The 22,768-nt window shown below is 43.1% G+C and overlaps 1 protein-coding gene across 1 annotated transcript in view; it reads right to left on the bottom strand.

Annotated features, from left to right (window-relative positions):
- The window catches only part of LOC133344241 (CUB and sushi domain-containing protein 3-like), a 403,210-nt gene that overhangs the window by 27,504 nt on the left and 352,938 nt on the right, over positions 1-22,768 (bottom strand). Inside the window, 6 exon segments of the mRNA XM_061554305.1 lie at positions 2,492-2,668; positions 5,117-5,299; positions 15,879-16,046; positions 17,187-17,372; positions 19,601-19,774; positions 20,806-20,979. Of these exon segments, the coding sequence (XP_061410289.1) occupies positions 2,492-2,668; positions 5,117-5,299; positions 15,879-16,046; positions 17,187-17,372; positions 19,601-19,774; positions 20,806-20,979 (1,062 nt within the window).

Here is a 22,768-nt window from a genome sequence, read left to right as displayed (position 1 = left end):
ACGAGACTATGAACATCAAAGCACCAGCCACCCAGAAATCACCACAACCCTTCTGCAGTCGCTAGATTCTGCCAGACAAGCAACGTGTGCAGCATTGATGGCATCTTTTGACGTCACACACTCCAGCATGATAAACTCACCTCTGTCTACAGCTGTACTTCCAGAATAAATATATGGCGCACCGGCAGTACCAAGGCAGGTAAAGCCACAGGAATAGATTTGAAATTCCTAAAACACCTTGGCAGCAAAGGAAGAACCTGGCTGGCAAAACTTAAAATACAAATCATTTCCACCAGCAAGTCTTTGCTCTCCTCAAGCCAGGAGAACCTTCTGATGACCCGCACAGCTACAGGCTAATCTCTCTTCTTTGTACAGCCTACAAGCTACTGGAGTGATTACTGTTAGCTCTACTCTCTCCTCTCTTGGAAGCCACCATACCACCTGAGCAGGCAGGTTTTCAGCCACAACGAAGCTGTTGTAACCAGGTTATCGCCTTATACATCACACATTAAAGCCAGCTTACAGCATAAACAGAAAACAGTGGCTGCTTTCATAGACTTGTCTCTGCATACGACACGGTCTTGCGCCAAGGACTCCTTTTTAAACTTGCCAAACACCATCAAGTGCAAAAAACGATTTGCCTCATCGGCAGTATGCTCAGCGACCGACAATTTCGCGTCCATCTCGGAAACCAGATCAGCTGCCCATGAACTCTACAAAATGGTCTACCGCAGGGGTCGGTATTAGCACCAGCCCTGTTTAATCTGTACACCAGCGACATACCGGCCATATTACGCCGCAAGTTCATTTGCGCAGACGATCTAGCGCTGGTCAGCCAAAGCGACGACACTCAGCGCAGCTCAAGATATCTTGAACACCGACCGAAAGAAATTGTAAGATTATTTCTACTCCTGGCGACTTAAGCCAAATCCAACCAAGACGGTGTCCTCAGCATTCCATCTCAACAATGTGGAGGCAAAAAGTACACTGAAGGTCGAGTTTTGTGGTAAAACCGTCACCAACGACCCACTCCCGAAATACTTTGGAGTGGTGCTCGATCAAAGTCTCACTTTCAGGCAACACATTGAGAAATTTAGCAACAAGATAAAAACCCGCACGAACATTATCCATGAACTGGCGAGAACTGGTTGGGGCTGTGATGCGCGAACACTACGGACTGCCACACTCGCCCTCGTGTATTCGACGGGAGAGTATTGCTCACCTGTGTGGTGAACGCAGCACTCGCACTCGAATTACCGACACACAACTGAACATTGAAGTGCATGCCATCTCAGGTACGCTGAAGTCGACGCCGACTCAGTGGCTTCCAGTGCTCAGCCATATCGCTCCGCCGCAAATCCGTCGTGAAACAGTGGCCATCCGGGAGTACCAAAAAATGATTGTTAACGCACACCTTCCGATACATCAGGACATAAACCCAGTGCCGCCTGTTCGCCTAATATCACGCTACCCCTTTTGGATCACAGCAGCCTCACTCCAGGCCACAAATACAAATGAAGGTGAGAGGTGGAAGCCAGTATGGACTACGACCGACGTCAAAAATAAACATCTCATACAGGACCCTACCGTCGAACCTCCCGGTTTCAAACCTTCCACGCCGCCAGTGGTCGACCCATCAACCGAATCGGGACCGGGCGTGGTCGACGCGGCCACCTGATGCACAAATGGCGCATCAAAGATTCGGCGGCCTGCGCTTGGGGCCATCAATCCCAAACAATTGACCACATTGTAAACAGCTGCTGTCTTCACTCCTTTATAGGAGGAATTGACGAGATTCCACTGCATCTGAACAGACAATTGAGTGGATAACAAATCTAAAATTACATATTTAATCTTCTATTAATCCATACGAAATAAGATTTCCCTCTTATATAGCGAAATTGGGACTTCATATCTCTTGGAAAAATTGTAAGCCTGAGCAGAATGCGACATTATCAAGGGTGGTTCTTACATTATCTACGCATGGGCTGTAAACACCAATCTTTATAAGCCATTTGGAAAACTTCCCCTCAATTCTTACAACTTAATTAATTACCTAATTATACACTGTCGAATAAAAATAGCAATCAAGCATATGGAACATTAACAAGCAAATGCTTATCAAAATAAAAAATGAACATCAGAGGCATGCTGGATTCCAAATAGTATTCACATCATCGTAAAAACAGGCAAATTTATACTACTTTGGTTGTGAAAATGTACTTCATATGAGTTACAGCTAAGCCAGTCATACTAATGTAATTGATCAAATTGCTATTTTTACAAGTAAACTGTATATCATGCACTATACATCTACTGGTTTGCTTGATGGCATTTGAACATGAAACATGCATTTGTAAAAAAAAAAGTGACAATAATGCCAGATTTGCAAAATACTTACCCAGCACTCGGTTATGCACTTACATGACTTGCAAACGTCTTTAAACACGTGGAACGGGAGATTGGCATCGTGTTATTTTAGGCAGCCCACCTGTGCAGTTTGGCAGAACGCCGGTCCAAGTGGCATTGGCGCTGCAGAGGCGGGTAGAGAGGCCCGACATCTGGTAGCCGTCCCAGCAGGCGTACGTCACGGAGCTGGAGAACACCACGCCATCGCTGTGCAGGATGGAGCCTCCGGCCGGCATGCCCGGGTTCCCGCACCACACCGCTGGGCACACATGCACATCCCACGCTCGGGTGTCCAGGCTGTAGTTGTGCTCTTTTTTTCAATATAGATTGAAAACGAATTTATTGAGAAATTTTTTTTGTGTTTAGTTTGTTGGATCTCCCCCCCCCCCCACAAACACGGTTGGCTACCTATGGTGTGAATGAAGCTGCTGCTGGGGCGAGCGATGCGAGGTGAAGCTGGCGGAAGGGCCTCACCAAGCATTGTCAACTGCCTGCCCGAGTGGGTTCCCCCATGGACTGTGTCTATTTTCACAAGCCGGCGTGGTGCATGCCCTATTCCAATACTGTTCCTCCCCTTCAGTTCACAATAAGTGAGGTGAAGGTGCAGCCCTCAAGTTACTTAGTCATGCCACTGCTGGCAGAAAGGTCTCCTGCATCGTACGCTTTTGGATGTGCTTCTGCGGCCATCTGTAATACTCTTCCTTCCGATATTAGGAAGCCACAAGAGCTATGCACTTTTAAATGTAGATTGACATATAATTTTTTTAGAACTGCTTTTTTTGTTCCGTTGTCCTCCGATTAGCACGGTTGGCTACCGACGGTGCGAAAGAAATTCAACATGCATACATATACAGTATAGGCTGCTGCTGGGGCAAGCGCTGCGAGGTGAAGGTGTGGCGCGGCGATAGCTTTGCTCACGCCACTGCTGGTGGAAGGGCCTTACCAAGCCTTATGTCAAATTTAACTTGTAGGCTTTCGTGACCAATATAACGATTCACAATAGATGTTTTTTCTTCGGGTCATATCGTGTAAATAAAAGGTGTCGTAGACCCTCCTCCACCCGACACATCCAATTCATGAAGTTGTCACGTGAATAAACGTGACGATTTATTCCTGTGTTGGAGAGAGTCCCCAATGGTAATGCAAAAGTGGGTACTCCCACATATTCCAAGCTGTCTGAGCAGCATCGATGAGGAGGCCAACTGCCCTTTGGATGGGTTCTCTAGTGCTCCTTCTAGTGCAGCCTTGGCCAAATGACATCTCCTGAGCCGCATGCGGCTCCTTAATCCACTACATGCAGCTCTATGGAAGGAGCATAACATAAAACGTGCAATCACAGTAGTAAAGAATAATGAATGTCTCCCATGCTGTGCCAACAACTGTCGATATATACACACACTTATATATACACTTGGCTCTTTGCAGAAGTCACGGGTACTTTTTGGCTCTTGGTCTGTGCTAGTGGAAGCCCTTCTGCCAGGAGTGGTAGGAGCAAGGAATTCCAGGGCTGCAATTTTTACCTTCAGTGACACGATCAAACCTTTACAGGGTATTCTAGAGCTTCCTCTCGTGGAGGCCCGTCTGGCAGTCAGTGTTACAAGCAAGCAATTGTAGGGCTGCCCCTTCGCATATCTTTACAATAACCACAAAAACAACGACTGCCACTCGCCAAGCATGGTGAACAAAATTAAATCGTTGTAAGAGGGATTCAATTGAAATAAAGAATGCAGAGTATGCACATATCACGCAATTGGTGAAGGTGAACCAGGATCCAAAAAATTAACTCATGAAGAAAACGAGAGCAGGAAGGAGTGCTTTTCTAAAATAGAATGTAATAACGACAAGCAACACGGCGATGTGCCTACAGAAGAATGTCTTCAATCACTGAATATTGCATGCCGTGCTATATGGATCAGAAAAATGGATGATGTCAAACGGCACAGAACAAAAGGTTACATTTATGCAAAGAAACACAGAGAGATGCATGCTGAGAGACAGAAAGATACACAAATCCATCAGAGAACAAACACAAATGATGTATACGTGTGTACGTATTATTTACGTATTATTTTGCACTGCATGTAGCTAACCGTGCAAATCAGATGTATGCGGGAAGGACAACAGATGAAACACAAAAATGCGTTTTTAATCTGAAAGCGAACAACGCAGTGACCCTCTTTGTTTGATGGCTAGTCAAAAGCCACTGCGATATATCGTGTTAAATGTCAAGATGAATAAGTGGGCTTGGGAAAGACACATCATGAGAAGGAATACTAGCAGGCAATCAAGACTGGTGAAGGAACGGAAGTCGAAGGAGAAAAAACGTCCAAATGAAAGACTGCTCTTGAGATGGAACAATGGAATCAGATCATGCAGAGGAGCAAGACAGATTGTGCCATTACAAAAACTGTGAGGGAAGGTGATGACTGGGGGAGGCCTTCACCCAACAGTGGTAGATGAAGAGAAAAAAATCATATTTTAATACAATAATGGGCTAATATTGAAAACAACTAAACAATCAACCACTCTTCAGAAGACTGATTAAACTGATCAGAATATGAGATGTAAGCACATTACAAGACACAGTGTCGACTGTGTCTTGTGTCCTTGAAGCAAATTCAATCCTCTGCTGGATACCATGTATGTCTGTGATCCCATGCTACGCTATGCATTGGAGGCTTCGGCTGTCATTGCTTAAAGTAAGTACCGTGGCAATCAGGCTGGGTGCCGGACCAGACGCCCCCAGGGTTACAGACGCGCTCTCTTGATCCCCGCAGGACGTATCCCTCGGCGCAGTAGAAGCGGATGGTGCTGCGGACACGTACGTCATCCGCGGAGCGGAAACCGTGCACCGGGATCCCGGGATCACCACAAAATCCATAATAATCCCCTGCAAAACAGAATTGGCAGATGTCACAGTGCATCCGTGGTCAGAGGCATCACTAGCTTTGCGAAATTGGGGCAAGATTAAGCCCATATAGCGTATGTATTTCACACCTACTGGCCCACAATAAGTAAACGACTCATCCGTATCAACCTGGAATTGTGGCAGGAGGGAGGGAGAAATTGCTGAAGAGATTCAGCATTAAGCAGAATTCAATTCCTCCCCCTCCTAAGCCTCGACGAGATGCCACTGATTCATAAGCACGTACCATCTACTCTTTTTGAAATTTCATTTTTTTATCATTTGTATGGACTAAAATTGTCTAAAGTCGCATAATTTACTTTGGGTCTGAAGTTTGCACAAAAATTGTCATGTTCCTGTTAAAGGCTAAGGCGAGGACTGTGACAGTGGGAGTAAAATATTATTGACCGCACTTGAGAGGTAGCATGTTACGCCAAACCACTTTTGTACGTTGCAGCTTGGTGATGCCAGATGCGAGGCAGGGGTAGAGAGGGTGACTTAATAGCCTGTCCCTCTGGCCTGCCACACAATGTCACATAGTGACAAGTGCATAGTTAACCCATGAACACATTTTCTATTGATAGATTTTTTTTTAAGTCCACTGACTGGCAATGACAATACAGATTATGTTCCTAATTGACCCAACGCAAAAGGGCGTATACGAAAAACGAAATCTCATAAACCTGCAACCCACTGCTTGTCACCATATGATACAATACAATGTCTCACCTCTGAGCTATGCCCCATTGTGTTCAAATGATTTCAAACTGCGCCGTGACCACACAAGGCACATCAGTTAAAATTAAGCTGATGTGCAGTATAACATCGTCTCCATGTTGAAGGTTTAACATCTGAAAATAGTTTTTAAGTATAAATTTTTTCTTTACAAAATCATCTTCTACACACAGCTTTACTTCTTTGTCCAAAGCAGAGTTATGATCACCAAAATAATTATCAAAATCTATTATATTTATTTATCTCGGCTTACCATGTACAATTATATTGTAATCTGAATTAATGGTCAACTAGCTTGAGTTTTGATAATCCTTATCTTGTATCCACAATGGATCCCTTGAGATAAGTCACAGGAACCTTGAGGAATAAACATGTTACTAATCAATCTGTGTGCACATATGAGATCCCAATGTTTCGTGAGTTCACTGCATTCTATTTTCATGGCCAAATTTTGTGACACTTTAAATTACTGATATTACCAGATTGTCTCTTCCTAATTACAATGCCAGAGCAAATCGCCACTGTGCTCAGATGTATAGCGTTCACTGACAAAAACTGTAGGAAATTGCCAAGATGACGAATGAGGAGAAATATAATTTAAATGAATCACAACCATAATGATGATTTACTCAACTATTTACAAGGGCATTTATTAATGAAAATATTTAAGAAAAATGTTATAATTTAGCCCAATGATATTTTTCAAGGACAAAACGTCAATATATTTTAATCACCAAGGAAGGATATATATATATACAGTTGAAGAATTATACCAGAAAGATGCATGCACTCCAATTGTTGTCATGTGTGGCGATCTCCCCATCACTCAATATTTTAAACCATCAAAATATACTAAAAATAATACCATCTGCTATCATATTTCCATGTTATTTGGACGTATTGGCAGTACACTGGTGCAGCATACCACACCAGTCTTCATAAAGGGCAACTCCGCCCGTGCAGACGCAGTTGCCATCAATATAACTGCAGATTCTCCATCAGAAGTTGCCTTAGTTGTAATAAAGGACTCTTTCTCATATGTCGATCTCCGTTGTCCTTTATTGGGTTCGTAGAATCTCGTTACCACGGCGTCCTCGCTCAGGCCCGCGTCTCTCCCGACGATCACTCCACAGCCACTCGGCTGCTCCGATATGCAGTCTCCCTGCTGCTCCGATAGGCAGTCTCCCTGCTGCTCCGATAGGCAGTCTCCCTGCTGCTCTGTTAGGCAGTCTCCCTGCTGCTCCACCTTGCAGCCACACCGCTGCTCCGCTCTCCAGCTTCACTGCTGCCCCGTATACAGCTAGCCTCCCACAGCCCGCTAGCTCTCTGCGTCTGGCACCGATGGCTGATGGTGTCGACGTCTCTCACCGCGTGGCAACCGCGCCACTCTCCCCGTACTGCCCAGCGTGGCCTCCTCCCATTTCACTCCGTCTCCACTCCCCGTTCCCCTTCCGGTTCTCTCCCTAAATCCTCTCTCCCACGTGACCCTGACTCCTCCCTCTCCCCACGTGACCCAGACTCCGCCCCCCCTCAATCCTTGCTCGCATTACATAGTTGCAGCAGCTGCTTTCCCATTCGAAAGTGTGACATGAGTCATACTTTTTTTATGCCACCGTCCACCAATAAACGATTCTGGAAATGAATCGAGGAATCGTTCGACCAAGTTTTAGGGCACGAGTCAAATCTGCCTTTGGAACATGCAGCCAATCGTCATCGGGCTGGGTGCTCTTATTCGGCAACACACTGTGAAGCTTTGTGTTCAGCTGCTCATAACGTTCGTCTTCTGACTGCTTCGACATCACGATAATTCATTTTTATGCACCCTGCAAGATTTTCTGACCGGGGTTGCGAATCGCGGGAAAATATTGCGATTTTTTTTATATATATACCACACACCGGTGTACTGCCAATATGTTCATTTTAAGGAAACACAAGTCAATTCAATATTCACAATTAATTCATAATTTAAAGAATGCATTCTACTTTTACCCAAAATGTATTCCAATTGGTGCCAGCGGCATCATGTCATGAGATAGCGTCTATTTGAAACTTTTAAAGAGCAGAGTCTCAACCCCTTTGCAAGAATGGTCCATGGAAGGTGATATCTACTTTACTTCTGAAATTCTGTCAAGTGACCTCTTATCCACACTTGTCATGCTGCACTTTCCCATTATCCCTGCTATACAGATATTCATCGCATGGCAGTCAAACATTTTTTTTTGTATCCTCAAGTGCTACAATTTTTGCCAGTGTGTCATTGGTGATATGGGCTCAGAGTAATGCTTGAAAATGTGTGGCGGCTACCTGGGTTCGAACTCAGGATTATGAAAATGTTATCTAATCCCCTTCGACAGGTGAATCGGGGTCAGAGGACTGAGCTTACATATATATGGGTGCTGCGGTTGCAAGATATTAACTACCGCGCCTGTTATACAGGAGGTTGTTGGTTTGATCCCGACCCTGACGCCTGTGTATTTGGAGTTTGCAGGTTCTCCCTGTGGTCTCGGATATTTTTCTCCGGGTCCTCTGGTTTTTCCTTCCACATTTATAAACATGTAGTGGGGATGGGTGTAGCGAGGTGAAATTCCCCCCCGCCTCACATCTCTACCCCCCCCCCCCCATCTCTGCCCCACCCCCTATCTCTCCCCCTGTCTCTGTCCCATTCCTCCCCCTCCATTGTCTGATGGGTGTAGCGAGGTGCATTTCCCCTACCCTCCCATCTCTACACCCCCCCCCTATCTCTGCCCTACCCCCTCTCTCTCCCCCTGTCTGTCCCATTCCTCCCCCTACATTGTCTGATGGATGTAGCGAGGTGAAATTCCCCCCCTCCCAACTCTCTGGAACCCTTGTAAGCAGCTACATTTGGAGGCTTGCCCCCACTTTTCTTTTATTACTTTCAATGTATTATTATTATTGTTTTTTTTATTTGAAATTTATCTTATTTTTTATTTTCATTTTTTTTCTATTTACGTGACTTTACCAAAAGAACCAAGAATATAACTATAAACATGTGTATAAGGGTATTTGGCTGCTATACATTTTTCCACATGATAAGCCACTTACTTGAGCTATCATTTGTGTGCCAGGTCACTTTTGAAAAAGAGTGATGAAGCTCAGTGGGCCTAACCTGGTAAATAAAGATAGTAAATCATACAAAAGACAAAGATCCCCAACGAGAGCCTTTAACAGACCGTTGGGGCAAGTGCTGCTAGCGAGCACTGATGAAGGCTGGCACAGCACATGAGGGGGTGGATGGCCAGCACCACGCCCGGCCGTATTTGTCTCCCCACTGCGGATGTTTAGACACAGTACCAGGTACTCATTTTCATGTTAAGTCAATTTAGACTAGGGGAGGCACAGAACAGGTTTAAATCGAACTCGGGTCACCGTGTTCATATCACCGTGCATTAACCACTACATACCTGCTCCACAAATATATAAATATACGCATAGCATATGATGAATGCAAATTAATCCTCTGCGATATCATGACAAACACACGAATCACAATACTTTGCAATGTTGCAGCTTTTTAAGCAACTTATACTGTATACCGTGGTAAGAAAAAATGGGTTTGTGACATACATAATTTAATAGCAAAATTCTGCATTCACCACCGCATCATTTAGCTAGGACCTCAGCATTTGATAAAAAATTCAACAACCACTCTGATCACCGGGGATAATTGGACAAAATTGTTCTGCATTTGCAAAAGCCGTACTGCATCGCTCATCGTACTGCTCCTGTCTCGTTTCCTGATTTTTGTCCTCCTTGGCATTTATTCATGGACCTCACCCACACTTGGATGCGATTTGGATCGTGTTATATTGGCATTTGCTAATAATATGCATGCTTGTGCACTTTACTATGGAAATGAGATTGGCGGTGCAGTTGTTAAAACATACTCCACTATCGCCTGCATTTTATTACTGGGAATGGACAACACAAATGGTAGGTTGTGCTTGAACATGTCATGAACTCTCTCTAGGTCGATTTAGACAAAAATGAGTATCAAGTACAATGTGTGAACATCAGTTGCCATGCTTGCCTATGACAATAGGTTCAGGATATAAATGACAATGGCGAGGTCTGGTTGCCCAGAGAGTTCGTTCGTGTAGTTTTGCTATTTCTCCGTTGAAAGAGCACAGGCTATAATGCTTTACTATAGGGTCCATAGTTTGGGTTGCATGACCACAGTTGCACTGTGGACGTCCACATTTTTTCACACTATTCGCCAGCATTCTTCCCGGAGATTCGAGGATGGTCACAGTAGCGATATCCCAGAAGGGGGATCATAACTCTAGTTGATGGTGAGGTACGCTGTTGAGGTCTTGGTTAGCAAGAAAAATAGTAAACTCCCTTGAAGTTTGCACATCTCTGTAGATGTTTGGTGGTTGAATGTTCGCCAGAACGGTGAGCCAGGAGGTTGGTGTTGGTTTCAGCATCCCAGTTATGATGCACATTGTGTTATTTAATAGTGCATCGAACAATTGTGTACAAAACAACTATATTTTACGAGGTCAGGCCCTCTAAGCTATATAGCTCTTTTTCAGAAGCGACTTGGCCACAAATTATATCTCAACAAAGTGGCTTATTGTGTGGACATTTATAGCAGCCAAATATTTTAAATGCATGTTGATTTTAAATGTGGAAGAAAAATATGGAGGACCCGGAGAAAAAAAATCCCGCGACCACAGGGAGAACATTCAAACTCAAAATATACAGGTGTCAGGATCGAACCCACGACCTCCTGTATACCAGGTGAGGCAGTTAAATGCTCGCCACTGGGGCGCCCCAAACAAGCTCCCAGACCTGTTCCTACGTACATCCTTAATTCCTGATTTTGATCCTTGTCCGCCTCAAATAATTTCCATAGATACATTCATGCCGTAGGTGTGTACCCGCATGTCTCCTCACCGTCACAACTCACACGTGAACTGTATGCACAGCTATCTCTACTTTTCATCACCTAAACCTTTTCACACCACCCCACTCTGCCTTCCACCTGTAGTGTATGTCGACTGAGGAGCACACACACCTTTGTAGGAGGCAACGCGTTTATTAAACAATTCACTGTACACCGGATCCTGTTGCTAAGTGTGGCTAATTCTAGATTTGAAGCTTTCGTGACTGCAAGGATTCATACTCTTGGGTTTTTTCGGTCAAGTCACGTAGGTAAAAAAAAGTAATAACATTTAAATAAGAATATTTTTCATTTATTATTTTATTTTAAAAAAGTAATAGAAATAAAATAATATTAAAAATCTTTTTTTATTTTTACCTACGTGACTTTTTCCGAAAAAAACCTAAGAGTAAGTGTGGCTAACTTGTTCTAGGCTGCTCACTACGTGCGTGTCTGTTAATTCTCTTGATCCCCGAACGCGCTCCCCCTTTATCCCTTAGCCGCCGCCCCTTGCCGAATCAAGAACGGCGCCCACGCTTGCGGCCACGTTTCCTTAATTCCTTCAATCGAGGCCCACTTTCGGCCACGTGCCCTTAGCTTGTCCAATTGGGGCACCCGGCGATCCTCCAGCACTGTGGCTGGCGCGACCCACAGAGACATTTGTGTCTCGACACTTACATTAGTAGCTGTATTCACGATACTACACACCCATCGATCCACTTCATTGCTATTACTCATGTCTAGTGGAAATGTAAAAATAAACCTTTCCTTTTTACAGCATGTTCTTCCGCAACTCCAGCAACCCACTTCTGATTCCAGGTTACAGGAAAGTATAGCCAAGTATTTACCATCCAGCTACAATGTCTTTACAACAGCACATGCTGGGGTGTCTTTCTGTATAGGAAACTACCTGTAAATAAATCTTGACTTAAAGCTTTCGTGACTGCAGGAATTCATATTATTTGGGTAAAGCTACGTAGATATAAAAAATAATAACAATATCACGACGTTTCGATCGCAACACAAGCAATCGTCTTCAGGTGAAACAAGTATAACCCGTAAAAACAAAGTTTTTCACTATAAATCCTTTATATGCGTGGTAGCTAGAGTCCTCTCGTCCTCTGGCTTGAGATGGCTGCCACCTATGGGTCAGATGATTGCATTGCACCATTAAACAATTGGTAATTAAATATAATATTTTTTTCCTAAAAAATGTAAGATTTTGAAAAAAAAATTTCACGAACATTAATTGTCACGCACAACGAGTCTGTGTGGAAAATGTCAGCTCGATTGGATCACGGGAAGTGGGTTAAAAAACGACCAAAAGATTTGCATGGTCGTAAGCAAGCAAGCAAGTGAACTTAATATAAAGGATTTAAAAAAGAGAGGTAAATCTGCCGAGGCAGGCTGTTTATACAGATTTAGAGATGGGTGGGGCAGCGAATGTGAATGTAGGAGAGGTCGCCGTCACCTGCAGTAGGTCTACACCAATCAAAGAGCTGTTTACAAATGGTTTAGAGATAAGCGGGGCAGCCAATGCCAATATGGGAGAGGTACTACGGAGCTGTGGGGGCTGGTCACTGTATTTTGAGAGATTAGCATGTCAATGTGAGAAATTTGAAGCTCGGCGAGAGCTCGGACAGTGCAGTGGCCACATGGAGGTGGAAAAGAATGGCAAGCCGCCATTTACTAACACAGCTAACGTCTCCACCATTGGCTCACCGACCTACAAACTGGCCCGATTTCTCTTTGAGACCTTGGAAGCATTCACTGGTAAGCAGTGGCGGCTCCTGCAAAATCTCTCAGGGGGGGCAAATGTTTGGATGATTGATAAGGATAAGGTCCACCCATGCAATGGATAAATTAACAGCTTAAGCATGTAAAGGCAACTTCACTTCTTTAATATTAATGAAAAATAAAGTGACTCTTACAATACATCTTGTTTGTTTCTATACTCCCTATTAATACAATCTACTCAAGTTTATTTTATTAAAGATTCCACTAGGTGGCGACAAATTATATTGTTGGATGAAACGTGCTTACGTATGATGACGTAAGGATGTTAGTGCGAGCCCTCCCGGAAGCCATAGAGAATGCATTGCAGCGCTCCCCGGTCGAAAAAAAACATTTTTTAATGTAAGTCTATGGGGCCACTCGGGGCGATTCTCAGCCGGAGTGAAATCGCCCAAAAAGAGGCGGTACTCCACAGAACATGACATTACGCTGATTGGACTATATCCAGAGGCACAGTGACGGCTAGCGTGACTCTGTGGTTAACTCAGCTGACTTGATATCTTCAATTAAGGACAGCTCACTATCTCCAGGTGATTTGCTTGTCAGTTTATATGTGGTATCTTTGTTTTATCAAAGTCACTGTGCCTGACACCATTGCAATCATTGAAGATGTGGTCCAACAAGGATTGAATGCTGATGTACCAGCCCTGGTTGGACATGGCCTCACCAACACTTACTTCACCTGGAATGGAACATTCTACAAACAAGTTGAAGGCACCCCTATGGGTTCTCCCTTATCTCCAGTTGTAACCAATGTTTTCATGGAGAAATTTGAGACATGCTATCCAGGTATCCACCCTACGTCCTTCCTTGTGGAAGAGATACGAAGATGATACGTTTGTCATCTGGCCACATGGCCTACTAGCTCTGGACCAATTCTTCAACCACATCAATTCCATACACCCAGCTATCAAATTCACCATGGAAGTGGAAAAGGATGTCAGGTTATCATTCTTGAATGTTTTAATCAAAAAGAGACCTGATGGCTCAATGGGACAATCTGTCTACAGGAAAGCCACCCATACGGATGCTTACGTAAAACCTGACTCCCACCACCATTCATCCCAGAGGAATTCCTTCATCAAAACTCTATACCACAGAGCTCATTGTATTTCTGACCATCACCACCTAGCCAGTGAACTAGAGCACGTACACAAAGCCCTCAAGATGAATGGATATTCGGACTACACAATCTGGAAAGCTATCAACCCAACCGTGGGGAGAGAACCATCTGAGGACCCAATAAAAACCATCACCTTGCCATACATAGCAAGGGTCACCAAAAAAGATTTCAAAAATAATGAGCAAACACAAGATCCAGGAACGATTCAACACGGTACATAAAATTTGTGATTTCATCCCTTCTGTGAATAATGTGATCCCCGACATGCAATACCCCGGTGTCTACAAACTAAGCTGTGTCTGCGGCAGCAGTTACATTGGGGAAAATAAGCGACATGTCTCGGACCGGGTCCGTGAACATAAGGCAGATCTGAAACATGGTAGGACCAATACCTCAGCCGTGGCTGATCATTATTTTAACGCTGTAGGCACACACGAAATTTATTTTGCCAAGACGAAGATACTCTGCAAACCCACTGGCTATCAACAAATATTCGCTCATGACGCCATCCAGATATATAAACACAGACACAATTTCAACCGAGAAGATGGGTACAAACTGAGCAATCATTGGAAGGACGTTATTAACCAGTTTAGGTCATAACTGGCTGTGATGTTCCTATCCTACCTGCCTATGTTAGCAGATGTTTTCGACTCTCTGAGTTACATTCACTAACACAGCCACCGTTTTTAGGTCGGTGAGCCAATGATGGAGACGTTGGCTGTGTTAGTAAATGGCGGCCTGCTATTCTTTTCCACCTCCATGAGGCCACTGCGCTGTCCGAGCTCTCGTCACGCTTCAAATTTCTTACATTGACATGCTAATCTCTCACAATACAATGGCCACCACCCACAGCTCCGTAGTACCTCTCCTACATTAACATTAGCTGCCCCGCCCATCTCGAAACCTTTATAAACAGCCTGCCTTGGCAGATTTCCCCCTCTTTTTAAACGCTTTAATTTAACTCTGTCTGTTGTTGTTGTTGTATCCTCAAATCTTGTAACTCAATTTTAACCCACTTTCCAATGTGGTATCGACTGCAAACTTGGTATACTTATGCCATACTCATGACAATACTATATTCTATCATAAAAAAAATAATTAACATTATTTTTTATATGTTATGTTTCGGCTTCGGTCTAATTGTCCACACTCAACTGACGTTGGCTGTAAATCACCACGGTCCCTTACGTTATGGCAAGCCTCGGGGCCACTTCCTGGAGTCGTGGAGTTTTGCCATTACTCGTACGGTACATTTCATTAAAGCGTGTTTTTTTTAAGTTGTTTTCAATATTACTTATTTCACCTGAATACGATTGCTTGTGTTGCGATCGAAACGTCGTGATATTGTTATTATTTTGATTTCTTTTTCTATCTACGTGGCTTTACCGAAAAGACCCAAAGAATACCTATAAATACCAGGTTTTTTAGGCTTTGACTGTGAGGTGGCCAGAAGATGAAAGTAGAGCAACGAAATCCTAAATCTATCCGTGTCAGGCTTGAGTGTTTCCTACGAATATAAGTGGGTTTTGTCTGATAATCTGGTTTTCTCCTAAATGACAAATACCCATGAAAGAATTAGCCAATATCAAAATGCAGGATCCTCCTGAAAGAGAGCCATGGGACTCCGTAAGGCTTCCTGGGTAAAGGAAATAGCTTTTACTGCTCGTGTTCTAAACAACACTGTCTCATGCATTATCAGGTTAAATGAACGAATATTTGTCCATACGCACCCGTGCCATGTGGGATGCTGCCATGGTGTAATGTTTACCGCACTGGATATGTAATTCTACATCCTCTCTCAACGGAGCAGTACGAATGGATACACCACAGTAAGTCAATTTGCAGTCACATGCGGTAGGCAAATTGTGTAATACTTCCACCTCTTCAAAGATGCCTGGCCAGCATGGAAGAGCAGGCCCAACATACCTTCGAGAGGGGCTGTGTAATGGGGGCCATTTCCGCCGGCAATGTCATGAGCAAGCAGTCACCTATGCCGTGTGCCTCACCTGCGCAGTGCGGTTGGGAGCCAGTCCAGCGCCCATCGGCCTGGCAGGAGCGAGTGGCGTTGCCGATGAGAAGGCGGCTCCCCGTGCAGCTGTAGGTGACGGTCGCCCCGAATGTGAACCTCTCCCCAGACAGAAGGGAATTGGGGGCCACTCCCGGGTGGCCTACAGCTCACCACTGTGAGGGTATGGGTGTTCAGTTAAAATGAAAACATCCGATAGGTCACTCGTGCATTTTAGGGTTGTGCCGCACATTGTCTGGCATGACGTCTGAAATTTTTCTCTGTGTGCCGAAAGCTTATTCGGGAAATAAAGGAGCCTCCAGCACATTGAGCAAAACGTTGGACATCATATTGAACAATATGTGGTGCAACCCAAACACACACCAGAGAGCTATATAGCACAGCTGCAAACCCTACAAAAATGAATTACTCTCTTCCATTCATAAATATTGGGTTTCAGAGTTCTCTGCTCATAACAGAAGATACAGTTCTTATGAAATAGTAATTTCATTATTACTAACAATAGTGTATACATTTGGGTGTAAGCTATTTCAGGGTTATGTTCTCAGTTTATCATCTGCATGACACAGTTGAAAACATTCATTTCAGTTGATTTCTGAATAACTATGCATTGCATTTATATTACCGTAGTATAAACGTGTGCAGGTAAATATGTAAAGTACATTGATGAAATTATTTGTGCTGAAAGTTAAAATTTAATTAAAAATAGACTGCATGTATTTGGCATAGAACTGATGGCCTAGAAGATAATGAAAATAAACTTCAACAAAATTTAACTATTTCAATTTAAAGCTTTCGTGACTGCAGGGATTCATCTTCTTGGTTCTTTTGGTAAATTCACGTAGAAGGGAAATAATAAAATAATAAAAGTAAAACATATTATTTTATTATATATTTTTAAAATGTAACTATTTTATTTTACCAGGTAAGGCCCACTGAGCTCTATAGCTCATTTTCAGAAGCGACCTGGTCACAATTGAAAGGTCAATGGAGTGGCTTATCATGTGGAAATGTATAGCACCCAAATACTCTAAATGCATTTTTCTAAATGAGGAGAAAAACGGAGGACCCGAAGAAAAATCCACACAACCACAGGGAAAACATGCAAACTCCAAATATGCAGACATCGCGGTGAGGATTGAACCCACGACCTCCTGTATACTAGGCAAGGTAGTTAACATCTCGCCCCCGCTGACTGGCATGATGTCCGATAATGTAAGTGATACATTACATTCTCATTTTATTTGTTTTAATGTGAATATCCCGATTAAAAGGAAACATTTCTCACCCACACACTGAGATGGATGATGGTCCCAGGTACCCTTTTCTTGACAAGTCATCACAGATGAACCAAAGAGATAATATCCAGGATTGCATTCGTAAAACACCATCGCTCCAAACATAAAGTTCTCATTTCCTTTGCTCACTTTTCGAATGGCATTGGGAGGGATTCCAGGGTCTGTGCAGTTGACAACTGTTAACAATAAACAGAAAAATAGGTTAAACTATTGCTGAACGGCTAATAAATGAAGGCTCGAAGATGCAATTTAAGTTTAGATTTTATTTATTTTGAGAACGAGGAGCCCAATAAGATGTTCGGTTCAATGTCATGGGCATCCAGCGACCGTCAGTACAATTCACGAGTGTTAGTATTCTTATTAATATCACCAGACTCGATCACGTTAAAAGTAAGGATGAATCACCGTTAAAGCAATCAAAATTTACATTTCCGTTAAAATGTGATATTAGCAATTAAATTTATGGCATCAATTTAAATAATAATAGCAAGCGCTGTAATGTTAACGCCCATAATTGAATTTCTGATATCAAGCAATGACATACAGAGAATCCCATATATCACTCAACCACTATGATGTAGACCAGTCAGTGCTGAATACAATACATATTTTTTTTTTATGTAATGCTACTTCCACGGTGACCACGTAGGCTACAAACTTATACGTTGCATGCCAAAACATCTACAAAGCCTCCGAATGAAATATGATAAAATTACTGTGCAGTCATGTGGTTACAAACGGACTGCACAAATTATTCAAATGAGATGCCGCAAAAGTACAGCCTCCATTGGGCTGATAAAGAAGGATCATTGTGACTTTTAAGTGTGTTTCTCTAACAGCATGTACTTGTTATCGAAGCAGTTGCTGACGCTGATTGAATAAAGCAGAGCCACTACCCTCTTCAGGATAAATACACATTCTGATTCCTCTTTGAATAGTAGTGCAATTTGGTCAACTTTGAGTAATAATAACTCTAAAACAATACAAGACATCACCATTGCTTGGTGTGTATTGCTTATATTGTTGAGCCTTTTAATTTGTCGTCACATTGTAAACAAACGGAAGCACCTAGATCACTTAAAAGTTCCCTGTAGGTAGACCCTGATGCCTTCTCGTACATTTTCTCGGTTGGAGTTTCCATGAAGGTGTAAGGAATTCTTTAGACGCATTACCAGCACTGCTATTGGCAAAAAGGATGATCTAGAGTGGAGGTGGGTAGGACGGGGATTTAGGGGGAGCTCTCAGCTTTACCATGGTAATGTTCCACGCTAGGAGTAAGACATTAAACCGATGCCTGTAGCATTAGGTAGTAGTGGACAGCAGACAACAGGGTGCAGCAGTGGTCAGGAGGGTGCTTTGGCCAGCCGTGAGGAACAGTGTATTACAAGTTTATCAGTCGTAAGAATTGGGCACGAGTGAAGTGGGCAACATGGGGCAGCAATGGAAAGTGTTGAGCAGCAATGAATATCAGGAAGCATTGGGCAGCAGTTTGGAGGAACAAAAAACACTAAGCAGTAGAGGGCAGCATTGAGCAGAAGAGGAGAGCAGATTTTTGATATTGTGGCGAGCATCTGGTAGCAGTGGAAAGCTGTGAGCAGCAGCAGTCAGCATTGGGCAGCAGTGGAGCAGTAGCGGGAGACATTGGGCAGCAGTGAGCAACAATGTTCAGCCTTTTTGGAAAGAAGTGGGCAGTATTGGACAGCGTTAGGCAGCATCAAGCAGCAGTAGACATCACATGTTGATGTTTTCTGGTGATATATTTCATGGGTTTTCATTACAGTGTGTGAAATAATTTAAACGACACTACACTTCTGTATTATTCCCGCCCTAGGCTGCGTCAAGGGTAAGTGGGGTAGGAGTGGGGAATTTGTAACTGTCATTGGCCAATACAGTTTTCTCCACGGTGAGATCCTGTAGCCACACGTTGCTAAGTGTTTCTTTACAATTGACCCTAATATTGCCACATAATTACATGCAATCTCGTCAAATGTTGCCCTTTTTTGTCCTGCCATGATGTGTTCTCATCATTTACAATATGTACTAACGATATTTTCAATTTGTTCACTCGTTTGCTGTGTCTATTGTCTATGTTGTATTTCTTTTGAATACGACAATTATTCTGAAATTGCTTCCTTCTTGAGTAATTATCTCAAATACCATTTTGCTCTGGTACCTTCAGATGTACTACGTGGGAGGTGCAATATGAATATTAAATGATAATGATTATCACAAAATAAGAATATGTAAACACAACACATAACGAATGCTATTTACATACTTTCCCATCAGACTTGGAACTCCAACTTTACTCTCTTAATGTTTTTTAGGGTGGGGGTGGGGGGCAGGGAAATGAATAACATTACTGGTTAAATATGATGAAGCTAAATGACATGGTCAGTCATACCTTTGCACACTGGAATAGAAGAGCTCCATTGTCCATTGGCCTGACATTGGGCATGCATTGAGCCTTCACTCGTGTACCCAGTATTGCACGTAAAATTGACCACATCCGAGTAGCTGTACCAATTGCCTTGCGTAACACCGTGTACTGGATTGCCTGGATGGCCACAGCTGAGAGCTTGGATTGGGAAGAGAAAAAAACAAGTATTACATCGAACCTTGGACATATATCAAACATATTACTATTTCAACACGGACTGATAAAACACCCCTCTTGACCAAACGGGAAGTGATGTGGCCCAGCGGTAATGCATTTGTCGCTTGTTGCAGAGGTGCACGATTCAAATCCAGCTGGCCGCCCTGGTTATTACTGTGGGTGTAATAACCCTAATACTACTATGCGCCGTCTGCTTCGCAGTGGACGTTAAAGATCCATTGATGTGGTTCGCAACAGTAGGCCACTGTGTGCTAGCGTCAGGGTCCAAATTTTCCAAGTAAAAAAATTACACCACAAGTTACTCATTTGGGACTATACATAGCAATCATCACCCGCAACTGGCAGACTGATGCCCTTGATCTCTCTTGCAAATTAGACTAGCCTGGTCTCTTGAGTTCACACCTGGTTAAACAAAATAAAAGCGAACTTGACATGAGATATACAAATAAAAACAATACCAAGATTTAAAAATATCATAATGTCAAAGGTAATTATACAGCACCCTTGGAATGGCTTGCCATGTTACAGCACTAAATCAATTGCAATCCGTATGATTGTTATTGTACCACATTACTTGTGCTCATTATACTTTGCTCAGTAAACATACTGCAAGATAAAAACATTACTTTCATGAAAGTACAATTTCGCCTCGAAAGATTAAAGTAATAGTTTATCAAATTGTGTGTAAAAAAATGCCAAAATTATATGCATGTTAACAAGCATGATTATATTAACAAAAAAAGGAATCACCACCTTTTGTCCCATTGTTATTAACTAAGATATAGATGTTTTTCACGAAAAGCACACAGCAGGAAGTTCAATATATCTGCTGAATATTCCAGATTGAATTTAATGAAAATCTAAAAATCAACCAATGGAATGCGCAGTGTTAAGATGCCTTAAAATGTCAGATACATTTGATGAAAATAGACTTCCTGTAGTGAGTGTTTTTTGTTTTACCCCAAATGTGCACAGGAGAGCGCTGCACTTACGGACACAGTTGGGAACTTGACCGGACCACTTATGGTCCTTTTGGCATACGCGGACAGAAGAGCCAATTAGTCGGAAGCCAGGGTTGCACTGGTAGACAACGGTATCCCTGTAACCAAACTCCACGCCTACCACCTCTCCGTTCACCAGTGCCTCTGGCGGTCCACAGTGTCCCGCTGCAGCACGAAACAACACGCACGAGATTACGGTTTTGAAGACATCAGCAATGCACCATATGCACACGAAATTCATGTAAATTTGGCTCATGCTGTATGCATTGTAGAACTTATTTTGAACCGTAGCCAACGGTGCTAATCGAAGGTGCGGGGAAAGGACAACAAACTAAACACAAAAATAAGTTATAAAGAAATGAGTTTTCAATCTAGATTTAAAAGTGCATAGCTCCAGTCGCTTCCTAATATCGGAAGGAACAGCGTTCAAGATCGCCGCAGAAACGCATCTGAAAGTGCGCGATGCAGTGACTGTCTTTGTTAGACAGCTATCCAAAAGCCACTGCGAGGATGACATGAGTTGGCGTGATGATTTATACATTTGAGAATGCAATTGTGTTTCCGTTATTATCAGGTAAATAAAAGTGCATCGATGTAAATGTTTCATAACAATATACAAAAAATGTATTCATTTATTTACAGGATGATTTTATTGTGTAATCTAGAGGTTGCCAGCTCGATCTCGCAGTCTTTCAGTTGAAACATTTGGTGGGGAAGTGTCATGAATGCCCCCACATCCCTCCTCCCTAGGTTCACCACAGTCGACTGGCAAGTCGCATGAGCACGGTTGGCTACGTACTTTGCGAAACAGGTTCAACGTACATTCATACAAAGTGTGCAATATTCCCACCTCTTCCAAAACGTCCGACCAGTGTGGAAGATGAGGCCAAATATCCTGCAGATGGGGCTCTCTAGAGCTCCCTCTAGTCGAGGCCCTTTCACCAGCAAGTGATTGCAGGGCTGTACTTTTTTACTTGTTACATTTACTTTAAATATATAACAGCTACTTTTTTCACCTGCCAAGGCACTTGTGTTTTTGAATATTTTGTATTACTTATGTAGTGATGTAAATGGTGTCACTATGGCGTTTAGCGCCAACTACTATCACAAGAGTGGAACTGTGCATCTTAAGCCTCTCTCTGGCACCAGAGTAGATATGGTATGGAAGCGGGCCCTAGTGGGCATGGTTCTGATGATGGTCAGAGAGAGGGCAAGTAAGGACGTGACAATCTGGGTGAACCGGAGAGGGCACGTGGGTAGCAAGGGAGCCCAAAGGGGGGCTTGAGGGACACGTGATGCTCAGTCGAGAACCTTCTGGTAAGATCCAGAAGGGGGCGTGGCTGGAGGTGGACCGAGGCTGCGCTCGGGAGCATAAAAGGGAAGTCCCGAGAGCAATCGCGGCTGTCTGTTGGAATGAAACCCGCCGGTGCTACATCTCTTCAATCCTCGGTCTTCGGTCTTTACGCTCGGCATCGTTGGTCAGGCAGTATATTATTGACTGATCCGGTTATGTAGTTACCCCATTGTGGTCTAGTTTACCAGTGTACGTTTATGTAGTTACCCTGTTGGGGTCGTGTAATAAACGTGTTGCCTCCAAGTTCAAGTGTGTGCCTCCGTAGAACCCACTACACTTATAACTGCATATATGCACATACAGTTCACACGTAAAACATTGTATATATTAAAATTATCCCATTAGTGCATAATTTTGTGCATTTCCACGAGACCTACTTTTCAATTGTGCGGATCTGTAATTGATGGCATTAATAATCCAGTCATTAAAATTATGTGGAGGCTGTAACATATGTCCTGTTATATTGGCTGGTACTCATGGGATATCCCTCGGTTTTTATGTGAATGTGCTTCTGAGACAATTATAGTTACAACTGCAGAACTTTACATGCATAGATACATAATTAAACATGTGATGTTAATTATTCATGACGTATTACAA

Source organism: Lethenteron reissneri, chromosome 19 (genome assembly GCF_015708825.2).
Source record: "Lethenteron reissneri isolate LAM-NWPU_2019-01 chromosome 19, ASM1570882v1, whole genome shotgun sequence".
NCBI lineage: Eukaryota > Metazoa > Chordata > Hyperoartia > Petromyzontiformes > Petromyzontidae > Lethenteron > Lethenteron reissneri.
Note: the sequence above shows the minus strand (reverse complement) of the source record. Positions and strands in the feature narration are given on the sequence as shown.